Source organism: Phyllostomus discolor, chromosome 5, assembly GCF_004126475.2.
Source record: "Phyllostomus discolor isolate MPI-MPIP mPhyDis1 chromosome 5, mPhyDis1.pri.v3, whole genome shotgun sequence".
In the NCBI taxonomy this organism is placed as follows: Eukaryota; Metazoa; Chordata; class Mammalia; order Chiroptera; family Phyllostomidae; genus Phyllostomus; species Phyllostomus discolor.
Genome location: NC_040907.2, coordinates 102,235,159 through 102,259,782, shown reverse-complemented (window position 1 = coordinate 102,259,782; position 24,624 = coordinate 102,235,159). Strand labels below are relative to the sequence as shown.

Genomic DNA, 24,624 nt, shown 5'->3' with positions numbered 1-24,624 from the left:
TTTAGAATCTAATGTATTTCAAAGTGTTAAGAGTTTAGAAAACTAATTGTGAATGTGGGGGGCGGGGGTGAGGGGTACATTTACTTAAGTTTTACTGTAAGTCATTGTTACCCATATGCCATTTCCACTTCCTTACCTTTCATTTCTCCTCAATGCATAGCAGTCTGACTTCCATCTGGGTCATTCCCCTTCCATTTCACAAGGGTGATGCAGTATTCTGTGTTTTTTATAATGCTTTTGTTTTTCTCAGTACTATTTATGTTTCCATGTTATTTTATAGCCTGAGATTGTTAGCTAACTTTCATTCATCTTTGTACTGATAGTGATTTTTCCCCCACCTTACCAGCAAAGGAAAGAATCTGAAACTCAATGCCAAACTGAAAATAAATATGATTCTGTGAGTGGAGAAGCTAATGACAGTAGCTGGAACGACATAAAAAAATCTGGATATATATCACGGTGAGAGTTGTCATAAAATATCTGTGTGTGGTAGCTTCTGGTGTTAACTCTTAGATCAAAGAAGAAATGGCCTCTAGACTAAGATCTTGTTTAACTGTATTTTTAATGTGTGACTATCTAGGTAAATAAAACATACACTTAACCCTCAAGTAACTTAAGCTTATTCAAAGTGTATGTATCCTAAAATGGGTAGAAAGAGAGTGTTATAGAAGTTTAGAACTTCAGCCACCAACTTTTAAGTTTTTATCAGATAATTTAGTTGTTGAGGGTCTACCGTGTACTTGGGCTCAGCATTAATGATACTAAATAATTATTGTTTTATTTGACTACAATATAAATCTCCGTATGTGACTTAATCCTCATTTATTTCATCTTTATTCTGTCTAGATTAGAAGTAGGAGGATGGGGAAATATGCCAATAGAATAGATCATTTTTAAAGGCAGAAATGGTAAGTAGGTTGCCTAAAAAGTAGTCAATTTGAATAATTTGAAAATAAAATAAAAGGAGAGCCTCTGGCCCTGATTGGTGTTGCTCAGTTGTTGGGCCACATTCCGCAAAGCGAAAAAGATAACCAGTTCAATTCCCTGTCAGGGCACATGCCTGGATCATGGTTTCAGTCCCCGCCTGAGGCACATTGAGAGGCAGCCGATAGATGTTTCTCTCCCTCTCTTTCTCCTTCCCTTCCCCTACCTGTAAAAATAAATAATAAAATCTTTATTTTTTTAATTAGAGCCTCTGAGCAATCTGTCACACATGGAGATTTGATGCTTGTGGTACAGGAAATGGTGCTGTAGTTCATTTTCCATATTACATGGAGTATCACTACTTTTTCCCTTTGTATTGACATTATACTTAGCACTGTAGTTAAATGGGGACAAGGAAAAGATATAGAACCTTACTGTTATAACTAGGATAATGGTTTTATGACAAAAGATTGAACATTACAGCTAAAATGTGTGATGTTTTGATTATCTATAGACTTAATTTATCTAAGGTGCATTCATACTGTATTATCAAAAATTGAGAACTTGTTGTAATCAATTTGTTTTAACTACTAGTTTCTCAAAGCAAAATTTACTAGGTGACTAAGAAGTGGTAAGGGCTTTAAGACCCTGCTAATAGAGATGCTAATGTGTCAGTGACCAGCAATACCAGCAGGCAGTAAGAAAGAGGGAGAGAACAAAGAACCTGACAGCTTCCTGTGGGTAACCTGCTATAGAAGGCATTCATTGTTTATTCAACTTTTAGTCTGAACAACTGTGCAGGTCAGTATTTCAGGCTTTGGGAGAAACAGAAAGACTGGGCTTATTCTGGAAGAGCTTAAAGCCTATGGGGGAAGATAATGCTGGGTAAAACATAAACATTAGAAAAAGCAATGAATGAAGTGACTAACTCTGGTTGTGATGATTCAAGAGGACATCATAAATAAGTCACATTTTAATTGAACCTTAAATCATAAGTAAGCTGGAGATGAGAAGGAGGTGGAGGAATGAGGTGTGATGAATATATATATATATATATATTTGTAAAGCTGTTGTGAAGAAATTTAGAGTAATGTACTCTACAATTAAATGACTTAATTTTCCTTTAACTTTATCCATTATCAAAAGTACAGTTAATAGCTTTTAAAATACAGGAGCTCTATAATAATAATTAATATATGTTGAGCACCTTCTATATTCTAGGCATTATTAAGAGTATGAGCTCTGGATTCAGTCATGAGTCCCAGTCCCAACTTTGTTGTTTATCAGTTGGGACCTTAGGCAAGGTGATAAATACTTACAGAGTTTGTAAGCATATAAAAGATGTTTCTCTTTTTAGAAGATATACCCATTTTCATATAGATGTTTTCTTTAATATAGGAAGGTAATTCTTGGCCCTCTAGGAGCAGTATATGAACTTCATAGGCTTTTGCAGCTGGGGAGATGGATTTGTACGGAAGTACCTTGTCTAGCTATTTTTAGGGGTACAGATTATTATTTGTCATTCTCTGTGAAGGTAATTAGTCATGGAAGGTTGGGATCTATTGCTTCTTCTCTGTGTTCTAACCAGCTGAGCCAACTACTAAATTAACTTGAGTGTGCAAATCATAAATTAAAAAATTTAGCCTTATAAGAGATATGAAAGATAATCTAATTCAACTCTTCCCCCGTATGGTTGAAAGAAAAGTTCCACAGCATGCATGCATGCATTCATACATTCACTTATTAATTCATGTATTCTTCAGCAGATATTTGTTAGACCTTCTATTTGCCAGGTAAGCCCAGTCTGTGAAAATACAAAGAGAAATAAGAATGTATTGCTGCATTCAAGGCCCCCACAATTCAGTGGCAGTAAGGAGAATGAGTTGCATGCAATAACTGCAAAATGTTAAGTTTAAATATTTCAAACAACTGTGAGCAAAGTGCTATGAGAACATTAAGATGGGGGTCTAGGAAGGGCTTACAGAGGTAGTGAGATGAGCAGAATGAAGGAAGAATAGTTTCATTCAATACAAAGAAGTAGGCCATCCCCTAGAGCAAACAGTAGAAGTAAAGCCCTAAAATGTGAGAGAGCCTGGTACAAGTTGGTTGTGAGGTCAGACACTAAAGGGAGAAATTGCTACAATGTGGAGGTCCATCTGTCAGTGACAGATGCTGAGTTAGCTTCTGTCTGAATACTTGTGGGCCTGCGCATACTGACTCATGAGGCAACTCAGCCAATTTCAGACAGCTTTGGTCGCTAGAGTGGTTTCTGACTTGAAAAGTACCTAATTATTATGATAGGATCAATTAAATAAAGGTTACAGGTACTGACACAATATTAAAATACATGTTTAAATTGAGTACAGAATACTACAGGAGGTACTCTGTTAGAGATTCTCTAACCTAAAGGTTAAAGAATTAAGAATATAATATTTTGATAGGTGATGGAAAGTATTAGATAGGACAGAACAGTAGTACAGTTGCTTTAAGAATAAGTGATTCCCAAGTGATTCCTGGGGTGGGAGGTATAAGGGAGTTAAGTGGCAATGGAAAAAAAATACAATAGAAAATGTGATTCCCAATGAAACAGGAGCTTTTATACTTTAATAAATTTCCTGGTGAAAACATTAGAGTGTGTTTGCTCAGTTTATACAAACAAAACAAAGAATGCTATTAGTAGAATTTACATGCTTTATTAAAATAAGTTCTATGAGACTTGCTGAATTTATACATTTTATATGTCATGAAATACGATTGAACTGATTATTACATACTACAAAATTTAAAACTCTAATTAATTAACTTTTTTTTTTTAGATATCTAACAGATTTTGAGCCAATTCAGTGCATGGGCCGTGGTGGGTTTGGAGTTGTCTTTGAAGCTAGAAACAAAGTAGATGACTGCAATTATGCTATCAAGAGAATCCGTCTCCCCAACAGGTAATACATGGTAATTTTAGTAAACTTGGAATTAGTACCTTATAATTTAATCTCGTAGGCAATATGTCCTTCTTACTATACCCCAAAGAGACTATAGAGAACAGTCTCTGACCTTCTGAATCTTATATGTAAGTGCTACCAGGTAACTAGGTGTCTAAAAGGCGTGATCTACTTTAGTTGCTTTGAATCTATTTTTTAAAAATGTGCTCTTGTGTTGTATTTTTAATAACTCAGAAATTCCCCATAATAAATTTTAGTAACTATAGATTGTAATATGTAGCACCATTTAAAAACAATCAGTATTATGGAAAATAATAAAAAGTATTAAAACAAAAATTATCTGTATCTTTCCTGCCTGGTAATAACCACATTAGCATTTTAGAGTATTTCCTTTTGCTTTTTTTCTGGCCATAAATTTACCTAGTTATCAATTCAGTATAGTTTCATCTCTTGCTTCCTTCATTGCATCCTCAGCATTTTCCATATTATTAAGTATTTTATTAAAATGTTAAAATATATTAAAAGTGTTTTTATAGTTGGATAATCCAGTTAATATGTGTGCTGTATTATATTTAACTGTCTTGTATTGTTAAATATTTAAGTTTCCAATTTGTTACAATTAAAAATAACTTTGCAAAGTTCACCTTCTTTTTTTTTTTTTTTGCTAATTCTTTTTTTTTTTTCAAGTACAGTTATCTCCATTTTCTCCCCACTACTCCCCTGCTACCCCAGCCAGCCCCACCTCCTACCTTTGATCCTACCCCTCTTTGGCTTTGTCTATGCACCCTTTATACAGCACCTTTTATATAAATATTTGATCACATCTGTTTCCTTGGGATAGATTCCTAGAAGTAGAATTTCTGGCTCAGAACAATATGATGCTTAAGATGATGAGCTTTCAGTAGTACCTTCCTTTCTACTTATTGTAGAAGGCTCCTATGGATTTTTTTTTCTTTTCCAAAATAAATTTGTTGAGTTTATTGGAGTGACATTGGTTAATCAAATTATATAGGTTTCAAGTGTACTATTCATAATACATCATCTGTATATTGTATGTTTACCACCCAAAGTCAATTCTCCTTCCATCATCATTTCCACCCTACCCCCCCTTACTCTATTCTTCCTTCCTTCACCCCACTTTCCCTTTGGTAATCACCTTACTGTTATCTGTGTCAGTGAGTTTTGTATTTCGTTTGTTTTTGTTTAGTCCCTTCACCTTTTTCCCCCAGCTTCCCAACTCCCCTCCCCTCTGACAGATGTCAGTCTGTTCTCTGTATCTATGAGTCTGTTTCTATTTTATTTGTTAGCTTATTTTGTTCTTTAGATTCCACATATAAGTGAAATTGTATCATATTTATTTGTCTTTCTCTGCCTAGTTTATTTTACTTAGCATGGATTCTTGATAAATGTGCACTAACTGCCAGTCTTTCCTAACTGGTAGTAAGATGTTCTGTCCAACAGATAGGTGACATGGTCCCTGGCTCATGGGGTCTGCAGTGTTATGGATGAGACGAGACAAATTCACATGGGCTACCGAGTCCTGTGGAGGAAAAGGGACAGCATGGCCACTCTTTCAAGGGGAGAGCACCTTGCAGAGCCTCAGCCACTCGCTCAAGAGGAGAGTGTGCCAACCCTTGCCTTGACAGGCTTTTATTGCTTTTCTGGGCACATTACATGATGGTCCTCATTTACTATGCATAGGTTCACTTTAGGTGGTTACCTTTTCCAGAAAACAAAGGAGAGGATGCCACTAATTACTTCAAAGAGAAGGATGTTGCAGACCAAGGGCAAAAGTGTTTGAACCAGTTACACTCCATACTGGGGAGGTTTAGCACAGACTTTAAGAGTTATAGTAAGCACTTGCTGCCTCAATTCATGGTGAGGGAATTTTAGCAAAAGCAAGTCTCAAAGTGGCCTAGGTACAATGCAGGTCTGATTCCCCACGGCAGAACCTGTCCATGGGTGTGGGTCCTGTGCATTGGACCTTACTTTCCACTGGGAGCTGGGCCAATGCCATGCAGGGACACAAGGATGGGATGGTTTGAGTACTATGGGACTAATTCATTTCTTTAGTATGTAATTTTCGAATAGTTTAAATATTTACATGTGCAAGGCAACACATAGGAAAGGCTTCTGAGCTCAAGAACCTATAACTATTTGAGGTTTTTGTATATATACTCAGATAGTTACAATGCAATGAATATTGTGACCCGTGATTCATCTAAGTAAATAGCTTGTCATGAAAAAGCACAGATGTAGCTGAAAAGGCAGTCAGGAAAGGCAAGGTTTGTGGAGGTAGTGACTTCTGTGCTGAGTGTTCAAGAGTAGCCTATCCCTCAGTAGATAGGTGTGTAGGGAAGGGATGGCCAAGTACCTGACATGTCCTGAGTGAATGCTCTAGGCAAGTACTCAAGGGTGGTACAGAAAATGGTGAGAGTTCTGGCAAGGGTAAGAATTAGGAGAGGGTGTAGAAGAGAAGATGAAAAAGATGGGTCGTAGCACCTTCAGTGTCAAGCAAAGGAGTTTAGATTTCATTTTGTACACTGTTATGCTTTTGAACAGAGAATGAAGTGATCAGAGTAGAGGTGACCATGTCACTGGTAGTCATAGGTAACCAGGTTCTTGGTGACCGGGACAAAGAATTGAACCAAACACCCAGAGTTTATAGAAGAGAACATGGGAGCAGGCCAACTCCAAGCAGAGATTGACTTTGTGGGCTGGAGGGACTCTATTCTTATAGGGCAGATCCTTCCTGGCTAGTTTTGGCGGTCTTTTACCGTGCATGTGCAATAGTTGTATTACTTTCAAGCTATTGCACATGTGGTCTCCCATGGTTTTCCCAGATTACCCATCAGGGAAGGGGATCCCACAACGTTACTGAATTGGCCCCCGCTTCTCTTGGGGTCCCCTGTACTAGGTTTGCCTTGCTCACTGCCAGAGAATTATAGTTCTCCATGTTAGAGATTGGTGAATAGGAAAGGGATTATTTATTCAAGTTATACAAACTTAAGAGTAATGAATTAATGTCTTCATCAAAATCCCAGAGTCCCTTAAAACACCCACAAACACACACAGTCCTTCCTTCCTCCCTTTGCCTGGTCTGGGGTATCATATCTCAGGAAAAGAAACGGTAGTCCGTGGCTCAGGCAGCCACCAGTTCTTCCCAGTAAACTTTGTTCACCTGGTAGGCCACCCTTGGTTCCCAGCACCATCAGCTGTGTCGCCAGGATCTCCAGTTCTTATTCCAAAACCACATGGCACCTTCTCATGGCCCATAGCAAGAGTCCTTTTCCCCCCTTTCCTTCCTGCAGCATCTCTCCTGTATTCTTCCAAACTGCTGAGAGAGAACTCTGCATTGATGCTACATCTTGCTTTCCAGTTTCCTAAGCTGTGTGACAAAGGGAGACCCAAAGCCACATGATTCTCCCCGGCCAAAGCTGTGTGGTAGTCCTTATCATGGCTGTCACACCTGGGTTTTAAATCCCAGCACTAATCTTCCTCTATAGCCCCATTCCCAACTCCTCCCACAATCAGCTACACTTGCCAGTACTCCTGCATTTTCCAGCTTTTCTGGGCTGCCACAGTAAGTCTGGGCAGACATGGCCCCGTGGTGTGGAGCCAATCATCTCCAAGCTTTCAGACAGGCTCTGTAACCAGGGGGAGTTGCATCCCAGTTACATCTTGAGTGGAAGTCACTCCCTTCTCCCTGGCTCAAAGCATGGCCACAGCTATTTAACATATCTACGAAACCAGTTAAAGGTTATAAATATGTTAAATGACCATTCCAGAGGTTATCTGCAAAACTGTTGCTATGCAAAAAACAACTCAATGGCCCTGCTCCATTTATCCTATCCCCCAGTTCAGACCTGTGGGGATAAGGACATCCCATATTTTTAATATTTCCTAGACACCCTGAGTTCTGGACCCCATTACAGTCCTTCTTGTGGAGGCCTCCTGGCTGCACCTTCTTACAACTGGAGGTGGTGTGCACATAGATGGCTAATGTGAGGAAAGGGTCAGAGAAAAGAATGTTAGATTTGTCACAGGTGGGCACAGGTAACCAGGTTCTTAGTGATCGGGACAAAGAATTGAACTAAACACCCAGAGTTTATAGAAGAGAACATGGGAGCAGGCCAACTCCAAGCAGAGATTGACCTCATAGGTTGGAGGGACTCTATTCTTATAGGGGGATCCTTCCTGGCTAGTTTTGGTGGGCTTTACTGTGCATGTACAAGTAGTTGCATTACTTTAAAGCTACTGCCCATGTGGTCTCCCATGATCCTCCCCTACTGGCCACTAGGGAAGACGGTCCCACAATGCTACCGAATTGACCCCTGTTTCTCCTGGGGTCCCCCTGTACTAGGTTTGCCTTTCCCTAAGCCAGAGAATTATAGCTCTCCATGTTAGGTGTAAGGTTTTCTTAGACCCCACCGAGAAAATAAACAGCCAATTAGCCATGGAAACAGGCAGATGAGCTTTATTGTGGAAGTTTGTGCTCCCGGGCGACGTTTTCCCCGCCTGGAGAAGGGGCTAAGAAAAGACCTCGCGTGAGAAGGGAAAGGCTGGGAGTTTTATATGGCTGGACTTCGCGCGGGAGCCAAGGATTGGGTCTTGGTGAACAAAGAAGCAACTTAGCATTGGTGGCTCCTGGTCTGATGTCAGTCACCTCTTCTGAGTCAGAGTTCAGTTGCCATATTACTTGTAGTCCAAATGGTGGCCATATTTGTAGTCCAAAATGCTAATTGTAACTAGATTCCCACTTGTCCTACACTGCCCATCCTGACATTAGGGATTGGTGAAAAGGAAATTATTTATTCAAGTTACACAGCCTTAAGAGTAATGACTTAATGTCTTCATCAAAATCCCAAAGTCCCTTAAAACACCCACAAACACACACAGTCCTTCCTTCCTCCCTTTGCCTGGTCTGGGGTACTGTATCTCAGGAAAAGAAATAGAAGTCCATGGCTCAGGCAGCTCCCTGTTCTTCCCAGTAATCCATGCTCAGCTGGTAGGCCTTCCTCGGTTCCCAGCACCATTGGCTATATTGCTGGGATCTCCAGCTAAAGCCGCATGGTGATTCTTCTCATGGCTGCGGGGGCAAGGGGTGGTTCCCCCACTCTGGCCAAAGCATGTGCTTCTCCTCACTGCCACAGCTGCATGATCCCTCTTCTTACAGAAGTCTCCTGCAGAAGACTCCACTCAGCCAAAACCGCATGGTTCTCTCTTCAGTGGCCACAAAGTCTGGGTTTAAATATCCTTCCAGCTTTACTGGGCTCCATCAAGAGTCTGCTCAGGGGTGGCCCCATGTCATGGAGCCAATTATCTCCAAGTTCTCATGCAGGTGCTGTAACTAGGGGGAGTTGCCTCCCACTTACATCTTGGAGGGAAGTTCCTTCCATCTCCCTGGCTTAGAGCTTGGCCACAGCTATTTAACATATCTGTGCAACCAGTTAAAGGTTATAGATATGTTAAGTGACCACACCAGAGGTTAGCTGCAAAGGTTAGTTGCTATGCAAAACAGCCTCTGTGTCCCTTCCCCCAACTCACACCTGTGGTGGAGGGTGAAGGCATCCTATATCTCTTTCTAATATATCCTGGACACTTTGAGTTCTGAACCCCATTACAAGTCCTTCTTTTGGGGACCCTCTGGCTGCACCCTCCTACAGATTTATTTTTGCAGAAGTTTAGTCTTAAGATACAGAATACTAGTGCAGTAGCAGTGGGGACAGACAAGGAAGGAATGAGTGTAAGGAAATGAGAGGAGGAGCTGGTAGGTTTTGGTAAGTTTGGACCGAGAAGTTGACAGATTCAGAAACATACTGGGGATCCCAGAGTGGGGACAGTAACAATGAAGTACAGAGGTGAAAGTGGGAGTAGCTGACCACCTCCTGGGGAAGAAAGCAGATTTAACTTGTACTTATGTTGTTTCAGGTGATAGCAGGATCCCTAGAAATATGAGATTAGATTAATCAGCAAAGCTATCACAGCAAAAGGTCAAATCCAGATGCTTTATCATTAAACTTCATTGCCTGTGATATTCAGTGGTTGGGGCTTGCTTTAAACAAACATGTTAGGACACTTTTTGGATTGTAATATGTACCCTGTTCGGTGGTCCTTCTCCATCTTCCTGAGCTGTGATACTGAGCTCTGTTTTCTGAATAATTGACTTTGTACCTATTCATCCTTTTATTCATTAAAGAAGATTAAGCAATAATCTTTAAAGGTCTGTACTCATCCATTTTTCATAAGCTAAGAAAGTTTTTTTTCAATGAGGCAATAGCCTTGCTTGTAGCACTTAATTCTAGAACTAAAACAAACAGACAATACTAAACATGTATTTTTTTTTAAGTACAGGACTTAATATTGACTTTTTAGAATTATACCACTAGGCTAATTCATGTTTCTAATTTTAGATCCTAGGGAGAATTTTATTTTATTTCTCACTCTTGGATATGATTACTTGTTGAGATCAGAGCATCCTTCAGTTTCTCCTTTTTTTCTCTATTTCAGAGAATTGGCTCGGGAAAAGGTAATGCGAGAAGTTAAAGCCTTAGCCAAGCTTGAACACCCAGGAATTGTTAGATATTTTAATGCTTGGTTGGAAGCACCACCAGAGAAGTGGCAAGAAAAAATGGATGAAATTTGGCTGAAAGATGAAAGGTAATATTGTTAGATACAAACTTAAAAAACAGTATTTTCTTTCAGGTTAGTTTTTTGCTTATGCAAACAAAATGTTATTTCTATAACTTTAGAGATGACTTTTTAAAAGAAGTAACAGCAGATTACTATTCTCTCACCATGTTTTGGAACATTCTGCAGTCACTTGTTAAATGAAAGTTCATTTAGTATTTAAACATGATTTTTTTTTGTCCAGAACATGAATTTTTAATTAAATTTATTGGGGTGACATTGCTTAATAACAGTATATAACTTTCAGGTGTATAATTCCATAATATATAATCTGTTTATTGTACTGTGTGCTCACCACCCAGTCAGTTGTCCATATGTCACCATATATTTGACACCCTTTACTCTCCTCATCCTCCCTCCATCCCCCTTCCCTTCTGGTAATCATCCTTCTGTTGTTGTTTCTGAGTTTATTTGCTTGTTTTCTTTGTTTATTGCTTTTTGTTTTATAGTCCCACATGAATGAAATCATGTGGTCCTCTCCATCTGACTTACTTTGCTTAGTGTGATACTTTCAAGATCTTCCATGTGGTCACAAATAGCAATATTTCATCTTTTCTTATGGCTGAGTAGTATTCTGTTGTATATATGTACCACTTCTTTATCCAGTCATCTGTTGAAGGACTGTTAGGTTGTTTCATGTCCTGGCTATCATGTATAATGCTACAATGAACATAAGGACATATATATCTTTTTGAATAAATATTTTCAAATTTTTAAGGTAGCTACCTGGAAGAGGGAGTACTAGGTCATATGATAGCTCCAGTTCTTATTTTTTAAATAACAGTTTACATTCAGTATTATTCTGGATTAGTTTTATATGTACAGCATAGTGGTTAGATAGTCATGTCTATTCTTAATTTTTTGAGGAACCCACATAATGTTTCCTATAGTGGCTGTCCCAGTTCACATTCTCATCAGCCATATATGAAGATTTCTTTTTCTCCACAACCTCTCCTACACTTTTTGTCTTATCTATGATAGCCATCCTAACAGGTATGAGGTGGTATCTCATTGTGGTTTGATTTGAATTTTTCTCATAGATAGCAAAGTTGAGCATCTTTTCATATATTTGTTGGCCATTTGTATGTCTTTTTGGGAGAAATGTCTGTTCAGGTCCTTTGCCCATTTTTTAAATTACATTGTTTGGTGTTGAGTTGTATGAGATTTTTGTATATTTTGAATATTAGCCCCTTATCGGAGATATTGTTTGCAAATATCTTCGATTCAGTTGAATACCTTTTTGTTTTGTTGATGGTTTCCTTTGCTGTGCAGAAGCTTTTTAGTTTGATGCAGTTCCATTCATTTATTTTTTTATTTTTTATTTTACTACTTTTGCCTTTGGGGTCAAATTCATAAAATCTTTTCTGAGACCAAGATCTATAAATTTAGTACATATGATTTCTTCTATGTACTTTATTGTTTCAGTTCTCATATTTAAGTTATTAAGTCATTTTGGGTAAATATTTATGGATAGTGTCAAGTGCAGTCTAGTTTCATTCTTTTGCATTTGGCTTTTTAATTTTCCCAACACCAGTTATTGAAGAAACTCTCTTTTCTCCATTGTATCTTTTTTGGTCGCTTTGTTGAAAATTAGTTGCCCGTGTACATGTCAGTTTACTTCTGGGATCTCAGTTCTGTTCCATTGGCATGTGTAACTGTTTTCTGCAAATGCCATATTGTTTTGATTGTTGTAGCTTTGTGGTATAATTTAATGTCAGGGAGTGTGATACCCCCAGTTTTGTTCTTTTTCCTCAGGATTGCTTTTAGAATTTGGGATTTTTTTTGTGGTTCCATACAAATCTGATGATGTTTTCGTTCAATTTTTTTTTTTAAATATTGGGATTTTGTCAGCAATTGCATTAAATCTGTATATTACTTTAGGTAATAAGGCCTTTTTAACTATGTCAATTCTTCCAGTCTGTAACATGGAATATCTTCCCATTTCTTTGCTTTCTTCATTTTCTTTCCACACCTTCTTCTTTTCAGTATTGGTCCTTCACATCTTTTGTTAAGTTTATTCCTAGGTATTTTATTTCTGTTGTGATTGCAAATGGAAAGTTTTGTTCATTTCTATTCCTAACACTGTCAGTGTATAGGAATGCAGCAAATTCTTGTACATTGATTTTGTATTCTGCCACTTTCCTATATTTGTTTATTGTTTCTATAATACTTTTTTGGTGGCTTTTTTGGGATTTTCTGTATACAGAATCATGTCATCTGCATAAGGTGGCAGTTTTACTTCTTCATTTCCTACTTGGATGTCTTTTATTTCTTTCTCTTGTCTGATTGCTCTGGCTAGGACTTCCAGAATGATGTTGAATACAGTGGAGAGAGTTTGTATCATTGTCTTGTTCCTAATTTTAGAGGAAAAGCTTTCAGTTTTTCACCTTCGAGTATGATTTTAGCTTAGGGTTTTTCATATATGCACTTTATTATGTTGAGATACTTCCCTATATACCTACTATAATTGAGTGTTTTAATTATAAATGGATGTTGTATCTTGTCAAATGCTTTTTCTGTATCTGTTCATATGATTTTTATCCTTTGTTTTGTTTATGTGGTTTATCACATTAATCAGTTTGCCTATGTTTAACCATCCTCGGACCCCTGATTGAACTCCACTTGATTGTGACATATGATCCTTTTAATGTATTGTTGTATTTTTTTTTAATATATTTTATTGATTATGCTATTACAGTTGTCCCATTTCCCCCTTCACTCCCCTCCCCCCTGTGCCCCCTCTCCCACCCACCTTCCTCCCCCTTTAGTCCATGTCCATATGTGATACTTATAAGTTCTTTAGCTTCTATATTTCCCGTACTATTCTTGCCCTCCCCCGATCTATTTTCAACCTACATTCTATGCTACTTATTCTCTATACCTTTTCCCCCTCTCTCCTCCTCCCACCCCTACTGCTAGCCCCCCCTTGTGCCCTCTATTTCTGTGGTTCTGTTCCTATTCTAGTTGTTTACTTAGTTTCTTTTGGTTTTGCTTTAGGTGTGGTTGTTGATAATTGTGAGTTTGCTGTCCTTTTACTATACATGTCTTTTCTTTATCTTCTTTTCTTAGATAAGTCCCTTTAGCATTTCATAAAGTAAGGGCTTGGTGATGATGAACTCCTTTAATTTGATCTTATCTGAAAAGCACTTTATCTTCTCTTCCATTCTAAATGAGAGCTTTGCTGGATAGAGCAATCTGGGATGTAGGTCCTTGTCTTTCATGACTTGGAATATTTCTTTCCAGCCCCTTCTTGCCTGTAAGGTCTCTTTTGAGAAATCAGCTGACAGTCTGATGGGAACTCCTTTGTAGGTTACTGTCCCCTTCTCTCTTGCTGCTTCTAGGATTCTCTCCTTCGTTTTTACCTTGGCTAATGTAATTATGATGTGCCTTGGTGTGTTTCTTCTTGGGTCCAACTTCTTTGGGGCTCTCTGCGCTCCTTGGATTTCTTGGAAGACTGTTCCCTTTGCCAGTTTGGGAAGTTCTCCTTTATTATTTGTTCAAATAACTTTTCCACTTGTTGGTCTTCCCCTTCTGGTACCCCTATAATTCGGATGTTGGAACGTTTAAAGGTGTCCTCGATGGTCTTAAGCTTTTCTTCGATTTTTTGAATTCTTATTGCATCATGCTCTCCTGCTTGGTTGATTCTATCTTCCTTCTGGTCCACTGTGTTGTTTTGAGATTCAGATTCCTTCCTTTCACAATTGGCTCTTCTCCGTGTGTCTTCCTGCATCCCTTTTATGGTAATCTGCATTTTTTCATGTAATTTGGATCCAAAATCCACCAGTTCCGTGAGCTTCCTGATCACCAGTGTTTTGAACTGTGCATCTGATAGATTGGCTATTTCTTGGTCACTCAAAAGGATGAGTCCTGGGGGTCTGATCTGTTCTGCTGGAAACATATCTTACGTCTTTCCCTGTCTCTCCTATTATTTTACTTATTTATTTATTTTTTCTCCGGTCTGGTCGCTCTTGTTACGGTGGGGGGCGGAGCCTTAGGTGTTCACCGGTGCTGGGCGCCCCAGTCGCTAGCTTGTGACGTTATATGTGGGGGCAGGGGCGGGAGCGGGGACAGGAGGGATCAATGGCGACCCTTCCGTTCTCCTGGAGTCAGACACTTCCCTGGGCTTCTGGGCTGTGAGCTCTGCCCTGATCCCCATTCGCTGCCCCACTGATTCCCCCAGCCGCCGCTTGCGTACTCAGGGATCACCGCTACACCACTGCGCTGGCTCCTGCGTCCCGGATTGCCGTCGCGCCGATTCTGCGCCAAATTTCCCCCGACCTCCGCGCGCCTGCGACCCGCGCCAGCCCCACGCCTGCTCGCTCGGCTCGTAGTCCCCTACCAGTCTGGATGTACGGGTCTACTTCAACTTCTAGGCTGTCTGTCTTCCATTTAGATAAATCCTCTGACAGTTCTGATATTATGACTGCAAATCATTGTTGTAAATTATTGTTGCTTTGTTCTTGGTTGTGCGAGGAGGTACGGTGCGCCCACCTATTCCTCCATCTTGCCGGAAGTCTGTATTGTTGTATTTAATTTGCCAATGTTTTGTTCAGGATTTTTGTATCTGTATTCATCATAGATACTAGTCTGTGATTTTGGGTGTGGGTGGGTGTTGTTCTTGCCAAGTTTTGGTATTAGAGTAATGAGTTAGGAATTATAGCCTCTTCTTCAATTTTTTGGAAAAGTTAGAGGAGAGTTATTAAATCTCCTTTGAATATTTGGTTGAATTCACTAGTGAAGCCATCTGACTAGTGGTTTAGCCGTCACTAAAAGCCTAGACTTTTATTTTTGGGAGGTTTTTGATGACTGTTTCAATTTTCTTACTATTGATCAGTCTATTTAGATTTTCTAGTTCTTTATCTTTCAGTCTAGGAAGTTTATATATTGCTAAGAACTTGTCCATATTTTTAGGTTATCAAATTTGGTGGCTTATAACCTTTCATAGTATACTTGTAATAGTCATTTGTATTTCTGTGGTGTTCATTTTAACTTCTCTTTCATTTCTGATTTTCTTTATTTAAGTTTTTCCTTAATGAGTCAAGCCAGAGATTTGTTGATTTTATTAATTTTCAAAGAAATAGTTCTTTGTTGCATTTTTTTTTCTATTGTCTTTTTGTTTTGTGTTTCATTTAATTCTCTAATTGTTATTTCCTTCCTTCTACTTTCAGCTTCATTTGTTTTTCTCTTTCTTTAAGATGAAATGTTAGGCTGTTTACTTGAGATTTTTCTTGTTTCTTGAGGTAGGCATGTAATGCTACCCTCTCTTTACTGCTTTACCTTCTCTTTGATGCAGTCCCCAAATTTTTGTATTATGTGGTCTTGCTCATTTGTCTCTATTATCTATTGATCTCTTATTTTTTTTTTTGACCCAGTTGTTATTTAGTAGCACATTGTTAAATCACCACATATTTGTGGGTTTTCCATTTTTTTCTTTTTTGCAGTTGATTTCCAGTTTCAGGTTGTCATGGTCAGAAAATATGCTTGGTATAATGTCAGTCTTCTTAAATTTGTTGAAGCTAGTTTTGAGCCCCAACATATCATTGTCCTTACTTAAGGATATTCCATGTGTACTAGAAAAGAATGTATATTCTGTTGTTCTAGAATGAAAAGCTCTATAAATATTGATGATCGTTGGCCTACTGTGTCATTTAAGGCTGATTTTTAATTGATTTTCTGTTTGGATGATCTACTCATTGCCATTAATGGGGTATTTAGGTCCTCTGCTGTAATTGTATTTTTGTCAGTTTCTCCTTTTAATCCTCTTAGTAGTTGCTTTATATGCCTTGGTGCTTCCATTTTGAGTGCATGTATATGTGAGTGTTATGTCTTCTTGATGTATTTGTCCCCTTCATCATTATAAAATGATTGTCTTTGTTGCTTATTACCTTTTTTATCCTGAGGTGTATTTTGTCTGATGTAAGTATGGCTGCACTTGCTTTTCTCTGGATACCATTTGCTTGAAATAGCATCTCGCACCGTTTGGCTATATATTTGTCTTTGCAGCTGAGATGTGTCTCCTTAAAGCAGCACATAGTTTTGTTTTGTTTTTAATTCATTCCTCCTCTGTGCCTTTTAATTGGTGTGTTCAGTCCACTTAAATTTAGAGTAGTTATTGATGTATGATGATTTCCTATCTCTGTTTTATCTTTTGTTTTCTGGTAGTTCTGTATCTTGTTAGCTGGGTGTTTCTGTCTGTTATTTCAGTTTGTTGGTATTCTATGATTTTGTCCTCTGCTTCCCCTCCCCCACCTTTTTTTAATGTATGTGTCTCAGTTTTATGTTTTTATTAAGTTCTTAGCTCCAAAATTTCTTTGTGGTTCTTTTTTATAGTTTTGGTATCTTTGGTGAAGTACTCTTTTTGTTTACTGGTTTTATTTCTGAGCTCTTTGAATTGCTCTTCTGAGTTTACTTGTATCTCATTGAGTTTTTCAGAACTGCATTCTTGAATTCTCTGTGATTTAAATCACAGTCTTTCATGTCTTCAAGTTTATTTTCTGGAGACTTTTTTTTTCTGAACTCCCTTGTTACCTTGGCTATTTGTTGTGCTTGATAGATTATTTTCCTGCTCCGGCATTTGTGGGAATGAATTTTTTTTTTTTTTAAGTATTTGACTCCACTGTTTAGCAAGTTGATAAGTAGAAGTCTTTCTTTTGTTTTCCAGTAGGTGGTGCTGAAGCACAAGGTTTCTTTTTCTTAGCTGCACTGCTCTGTCTTTCAGGATATCTGTGGGGTAGTTCCACATTAGCCATGGAAAATGCCCCATACCCCCTAACAGGTGGGTGTTGCCCTTAGGACCCTGTTGCTTGATTCTCTGGGCACCACCACGGTGATGGGATGTGGTGGTTCTCTATGGTTCTGTTGGCCTGTGTATTCCCACTGCCACCTTCCTGTAGCCAGTAGCTGCAAGTGGAGCTGATCTGAGTTGACACAGCTGCTACCAAGGTCCCCTGGATTTGTGGGAGAGAGGGTGGTTGGGGGCTAACAGGTTTGGGTATCTATAGCTTTTTTCTTTTTAGTGGATTTATTAGCTTCATTGAGTACAGACCACTTAGGCTGGAAAGTTTTTCCTGACCATTCATGATCTACCTAGTAAGGATTTTACTTCCAGGCAGCTCAGGAAGATGGGGTGGGCATGTTTCTGCACCTGTGGAATCCTTTGTGAGTTTTAGAATGCTGCCACCCTTTGCACCACTTCTCTGCCCCGATCCTGGACTCAGCCTCGATGCATGCCCCGATTACTGTCTCTGCCTTTTCAGTTTGCCCAGTAGGAGTTCTCCCCCTGCCCTTCACTGGAATTTCATCAGCTGGGGCTGTGGCAAGTTCCTGATTGGGTCTGACTCCTGTCTCTGTCTTTTCTTAGCCTATTTCCCCTGTTTGCGCAATAAGCCCACCACCTTCAGATATCTCAATGCATGAAGCTCTCAGATGTGTTTCTGTGTTGGGCAGAGAACTGATCATTTGAGTTACAGCTGTCCATCTTGTTGTAACTTCAAGGAAAGAGACCTGGAGGTCCTTTTACACTGCGATGTGGCTGACATCATTGATCCAGATAATGAATTCTTAAAATTTTTAGTGGATAGGGCTCTATGCATTGTAATTCACTGTGGGTTTTACAGTGGCTTTTTCAGTAAGAGATATTATATGCTTTTGTCTACATATTTTTAAATGTTTATTCAGTCTCTTAGTAGTTAACAATTTACAACTTCTTTTTAGTAGTTTTCAACTATTTGAAGTTAAAAATATATGAACTTATAAAACCTGAAGATAATTCCTATATTAAATATTCTGTGCTATATAGGAAGGAGGGCCTTTTAAAAACTACTAAATGATAACAAAGAGGAAGCAAGTTGTAAATAGACTATTTACTAATCAGCTGGAGTAAAATTCCTACCGTAAAGTATAAAACACAGCCCTTGTTACAGTGACATGTGTTACAGACTCAGCTAATAGCCAGACCATGGAAGGATCAAGTGAAATGGCACCTTGTCTCCAGGCCCTGTGAGCTTCTGCCCTAATTTGTACAGGGCTTCAGAGTCATGGCCACGAGGGGTCCTGTCCTTGGTTTTCTTTCAGTGCTTTGTGTCTCACATAAAGGCCTTGGCTGCCCTTGTGTGACAAGCCCAGATAATGGTTCCAAATATAAATTAATGTTTTGAATTAGAAGAAGTGGATGGAATGTGGTATTCTTTGACTCATATGTTGTTATTTTAATCTGTCCATCATTGTGTTTTGGCAACTGGCTATATTGTAGTTGAAGCTTTAAAACAAAGGGTGTAGTTCACATAATTTAATCAACACATATTTATTCTCATCCTTTGTATTTCTTCCACTTTTAGCACAGATTGGCCACTTAGCTCTCCTAGTCCAATGGATGCACCATCAGTTAAAATATGCAGAATGGATCCTTTCTCTACAAAGGAACATATTGAAATCATAGCTCCTTCACCACAAAGAAGCAGGTCTTTTTCAGTAGGGATTTCATGTGGTCCCACAAGTTCATCTGAGAGCCACTTCTCTCCACTGGAATTTTCAGGACCAGGCCATGGAGACATCAGTGAGTCAGCAGGTGCAGTGTACAACCTCCAGGACAGTTGCCTTACAGACTGTGATGTGGAAGATGGTACTATGGATGGCAGTGATGAGGGGCACACCTTTGAACTTTGTCCTTCAGAAGCTTCTCCTTATGTAGGATCAAGGGAGAGAACCTCCTCTTCAATAGTATTTGAAGATTCAGGCTGTGATAATGCATCCAGTAAAGAAGAGCCCAAAACCAACCAATTGCACGTTGGCAACAATTACGCTAATAAACTAACTGTTACCAAGTATTCCAGTAGCAAATCTTCAGAACCTACATTGTCTATTTCTTTTCCAAGACCAACCACTTTAAGTCTAGATCTCACTAGAAACACTGCAGACCAACTCCAGCCCAGTTCACCGAAAGTGTATCTTTATATTCAGATGCAGCTGTGCAGAAAAGAAAACCTCAAGGACTGGATGAACAGCCGGAGCAGCATTGCAGAAAGGGAGAGGGGCGCCTGCCTGCACATCTTCCTGCAGATCGCAGAGGCGGTAGAGTTCCTGCACAGTAAGGGGCTCATGCACAGGGACCTCAAGGTCGGTACTTACAGAACATCACCCACAGGTCTCAAACTGACAGCCTGTGCAATACTTTCAGTATTTGTCAGGTTTTAATAAAAGTGCTTGTAAGAGTGGAGGAGAGAGAAAGCATCAGGAGCAGAGATCTGGGAAAGTAGCTTAAAGGAGCCTGCTGCAAAAGTAAGGAATCTCATGATTTATAAACCTCAAGGAAATTGTGAATTCTCCTCTGTAATGTGTTTATGTGCATTTTACAGTAAAAAGTATTCCCAGTCTCCTGAAGATAAAGAGTTTTAGTAAAATCCAAACATTCCATTTTCTTACAGCTTTGAGTAACTCTGGCACAGGTTCCCATTGAGTCCTGAACTAGCACATTGAAAGGGACCTAAGGGATATCTTCCTTCATTAGCCAGCTCTGAATTAGGGCAAGTTCCATTCTTTTGCCCCTATTCTTGAACTGTTTAGGTTTTAGGGAAGGAGGTGAGAAGCTGGATTATAAAAGGTGACTAATGGTTAGCCAGGTGATTGTTTGCAACTTTAAAATCTTTGATTCTATTTTCAATATATAAAATATTGAATATTGTAGCAATGAAATATACTAAATTATGTAAGATTCTTACTAAAACATTCAGTGTTCAGTATGTGTCTAAAATAAGTATATGAACTTTTATTTAACTAATTTTTGCCATATTGCATATGCTCATAGTGATCATCATAGTATATACATAGATGTGTGGTAAATACATATTTTTCTGATGGATGTCACTTAAATTCTTAATAGACTTGGACTCATTTTAAGTATTTTCAGTTTTGTTTTATATAACCACAAATTTGTTTCAGGCACCAAATTAGCTATTTGGATGAGTAATTTTCTTCTTAAAGTCAGCAGTGAGCTTTTTAAATCCATGAATATATTTTAAGAGTTTGGAGTAACAGGGACACTAATTAGAAATAATTCCTGTGTTCCAAAGTAATTGTTAACATATATCTAATCACTTGCTTCAGTGATTTTTATGTGGGCCAAAGATGATTGCCAGGAATTATTGTGCACTGAATGAAAAGTTCACAGATTGATTTTGGCAGGAAGGGAGAAGACAACTTCCAAGAAGCCAGATATCCCTAACTTGAGAGAGTGCTGGCTGTTATATGGTGCAGGTTTGTCATTGGAATGGAACTAGTTACCTGATATACACATTTTTCTTGTATTTAACACATAGTGTACACCCAAAATGCCAAGTTGAAAGGCATGTCATTATGTTTTTACTAATTTTGAATATTCTGATTTTGCAGTGTTAATGAGATATTGGTGAATATTTGTTTAATGCTACAATGTTGTCTAAAGATTTCTCTTGTGTGTTTCTATGTACCAAAATAATATCAAGAAATTAATTTTCCCTTTAGTTTTTCTAGATATCAAAAACATTCTTTTGTAAAGATAAATTTTGTTTAAATATTTCTAGTAAACCAGAAAAACAATTCCTCCACAATTTTTATTCCTAGTCCAAAAAGTTATGCATTCTGTCCATTCTGACCCAAGTCTCTGAGCTCAATGTTAAACCTAGGCCCTTTCCCTTTTTTATATTTTGGTCACATTTTTGTCATTAGCACTCTGTGGCCCCTGATTCTTTAGAATTATAATCTTCTCTTCATTCAAGCCACACTGGATTTGTCTCAGTTCCTTAAATACACAGTGTCCTCAAAGAACATGATATTTCTCCTTCATAATCCTAATCACAATTATATTATCTGTCTTCTGGTTTCCACAGGGGCAAGAGCTATGTCTGTTTGTTTACCTATTATATTCTTAGCACAATGCCTGATACATTCTACATGCTCATATAATTTATTTGAATATTGTTTGCAACCAAAAGCATTTATAGTAATTTAATCTAAAAGAAACTTTTGTTGGTCCATTTAGCTGAACTGTCCAAAATTTAAGTAAAGCTTTATCTAAGATCAAGTTGATGTGGCCAGAATGTTGTCTTCCCCCACCCTCCACCTTGCCCTATTTCTAGTTTCCATTTTTAGGCAGGCTGTCCTTTCACAGTCTCAGCACCGCTGCCAGCTATTCTCAGGGCTACACATTTTTTAAAAATTATATTTTATTGATTATGCTATTACAGTTGTCTTGATTTTTTCCCCTTTGTCCCCTTTCACTCAGCGCCCCCACTCCCTCAGGCAGTCCCCTCACTGTTTATGTCCATGGGTCGTGCGAATAAGTTCTTTGGCTACTCCACTTCCTATATTGTACTTTACATCCCATGACTATTCTGTAACTATTTGTACTTCTTAATCCCATCACCTCTTCACACATTTCTCCCCCTCCCTCTTTCATCTGGCAACCATCTGGTAACTAACTTCTTTTCTCTTCCTGCTTTTAATAGTCTGTCCCTATTTTTAACCTTTGGCATTTTCACTATGATATGTCTTGGAGTAGGCCTGTTTGCATCCATCTTGTTTGGGACTCTGTCTTTCCTGGACTTGTATGTCTATTTCTTGCTCTTTGTGTTCTCCTTTAGGCACCCCTATGATGCGAATGTTGGACCTCTTGAAGTTGTCCCAGAGGTTGTTTATACTGTCCTCATTTTTTTGGATTTTTTCCTTCTTGTTCTGCCTGGTTGTTTCTTTTTTCCTTATATTCCAAATCATTGATTTGATTCTTGGCTTCATCCACTCTACTGTTGTTTCCCTGTAAGTTGTTCTTTATTTCAATTAGTGTCTCCTTCGTTTCTGATGGTGTATTTTTTCTGCTGCTGTGGTCCTCATTAAGTTCCTTGAGCATCCTTATAACCAGTGTTTTGAACTCTGCATCTGATAGACTGCTTATCTTCTTTTCTGGAGTTTTGATCTGTTCTTTCATTTGGACCATGTTTGTCTCCTAGTTTTGGCAGCCTCCCTGTGTTTGTTTCAATGTATTAGGTAGAGGAGCTTTGACTCTGTGTCTTGGTAGTGTGGCCTAATGTAGTAAGTATCCTGTAGGGTCCAGTGGTACAGCCTCCCCTATCACCCAAGCTGGGTGCTTGAGGTACACCCTTTGTGTGGGCTGAGTACACTCTTCTCTTGTAGTTGAGCGTTAGTTGCTTTTGGCAGGTCAGTGGGAGAGATTTACTCAGACCAGTCAGCTGCAAGGACTGACTATGACCGCTGACCACCAACGTCGGCCTTCCATTGGAGGGTCAGCTGTGCAGGGGCAGGGTGGTGGTGCTCCGAAGTAGTCTGTAGCTATCCACTGGGTGGGTTAGCCCTAGGCTTTCCTGGGTGGTACAGGCCAAGGTCAGCTCCCACCTGTGTTTTGTATAAGGCACCAGGCCTGAGGTATAAAGCAGTCTGAGATGGCTATTACTTGTGCTGGGTTTGGACATTCCCAGGTAAAACCAAGCTGTGACTCTAATCTGGCTGCAGTTAGGGCTCACTGAAGCCAACTGTTGCTTGTTTGATAAGATTTAGGAGCCAAGACCAGCCATTCTTATGGAATAGCAGCTTGGGTGGACCCATAAGTTGGGTGGGGCCTCTGGAGATCTCCAAGGTGGGTTGCACAGTGTTAGCCAGGTTGATGGAGTCTCAGGTATAGCACCATCTTACCTGCTCTGTGGGGGAAGGGTTAGCACAGTGACAATGGCCTCTGTTCACCTTGATGCCAGACACTTCATTTTCTCCCTGTATACCACTGGTGCCTTTCCAGCTGCTATCCTGGTGCTGAAGCTCAGAGGGTGAGTCTGAGTAGGTGAGTCCTTGTGTGGGTTCTTTAAGAAGAATTGCCTGGGCCTCTAGAAGTTTCTTCCAACAACTCAATCCCCTCTGGTTTTCACAGCAAGAAGTTGTGGGGACATATCTTCTTGGCACTAGAATCCTGGGCTGGAGGTCCTAGGATGGGTCTGGGACTCCTTGCTCCTGAGATATCGCTCATAATTTTTTTTCCATGTGGATGTGTGACCAGCACTTTCCACTTCTGCACCCCTCTTATCAGTCTGGATGAATGTGGTTTCTTTAATTCCACATTCAGGTTGATTTCTGAGTGATGGTTGTTCTATATTTTAGTTGTAATTTTGATGTGGTTGCGCAAAGAGGTGAGCCATGTCTGCTTACACCACCATCTTAACTGGAAGTCCAAGGGCTACTGGAGTGATGAGATAGGGAATAAGGGAGAAAAGTATCTCTTTCCCCTACCATTGAGAAGAACTTCTGAGTTTCCTACTAATTGATAAGCCCAGGACACATACTTATCCCTAAACCAGTTTCCTGACCAGGGGATGGGATTATCCTAATTGTTTTATGCAACTATGGGGTTGCTGCATAGTTGGGAAGAAGAGAGTTCCCAAAGTCAAGTCAGGATACTTCTGGTGGAAGTACAGTGGAATAGATGCTGGTGAGCCTAAAAATAAAAAATAAATAAATGTTAAAGGTCTATGGCAGTGTTTAGTAAATAACACTAGATTATGGGAGGCAGAGGAATGGTGAAATTTAAGGCAGCATAGTTTATTTTTGTCTCTCATATAGGTTATTTGTGGAAGAGTGGGAGGTTATTACTATAGACTTTGATTATGTGCAGTAAGTTTATTAGTCAAAATTGTATAATGGCATTTTGGAGTTTGGGAATAAAATGTTATTTGTAGAATTTGAAGATTGATGAAATTCAATTTCATGAGCTAAATGGCTTTTTCCTTAGGGCTATGAATGGTGGTCATGTGAGCAGAGGTTAGAGTAGGCTCTGAGGGAAGATATATTTTATGTAAAAGATTTTAAGTGGCCCATGAGAAATTTGGTTACCTGTATGTTTTAAACAGTTGTATATGAGGGTTTATAAGAGGTCTTAGAATATGTGGAAGCATATGGATATTAGAAGAGGCAGCACAAGGTTGCAGTCTTGAGCTCTTATTCTCCTCAATAGTCTACTTTTCCCTGTCAGTCATAAACTGAATATCAGTCTGTTTCATTCATTTGTCAAATTGTAGTGATTGCTTCCATAGGGCACAAA

The 24,624-nt window shown here is 39.0% G+C and overlaps 1 protein-coding gene across 2 annotated transcripts in view; it reads left to right on the top strand.

Moving 5' to 3' along the window:
* EIF2AK3 (eukaryotic translation initiation factor 2 alpha kinase 3) overlaps window positions 1–24,624 on the top strand; it is a 91,794-nt gene that overhangs the window by 51,387 nt on the left and 15,783 nt on the right. Inside the window, exons 10-13 of one of the 2 annotated variants that reach the window (XR_004903351.1) lie at window positions 347–459; window positions 3,741–3,863; window positions 10,374–10,523; window positions 18,890–19,829. Coding sequence is in view for 1 of the 2 variants with exons in the window: in XM_028511361.2 (XP_028367162.1) it covers window positions 347–459; window positions 3,741–3,863; window positions 10,374–10,523; window positions 18,890–19,667 (1,164 nt within the window). In the remaining variant the exon portion in view is untranslated. The remainder of the gene's footprint in view (window positions 1–346; window positions 460–3,740; window positions 3,864–10,373; window positions 10,524–18,889; window positions 19,830–24,624) is intronic. The other variant, XM_028511361.2, reaches the window with a different exon arrangement.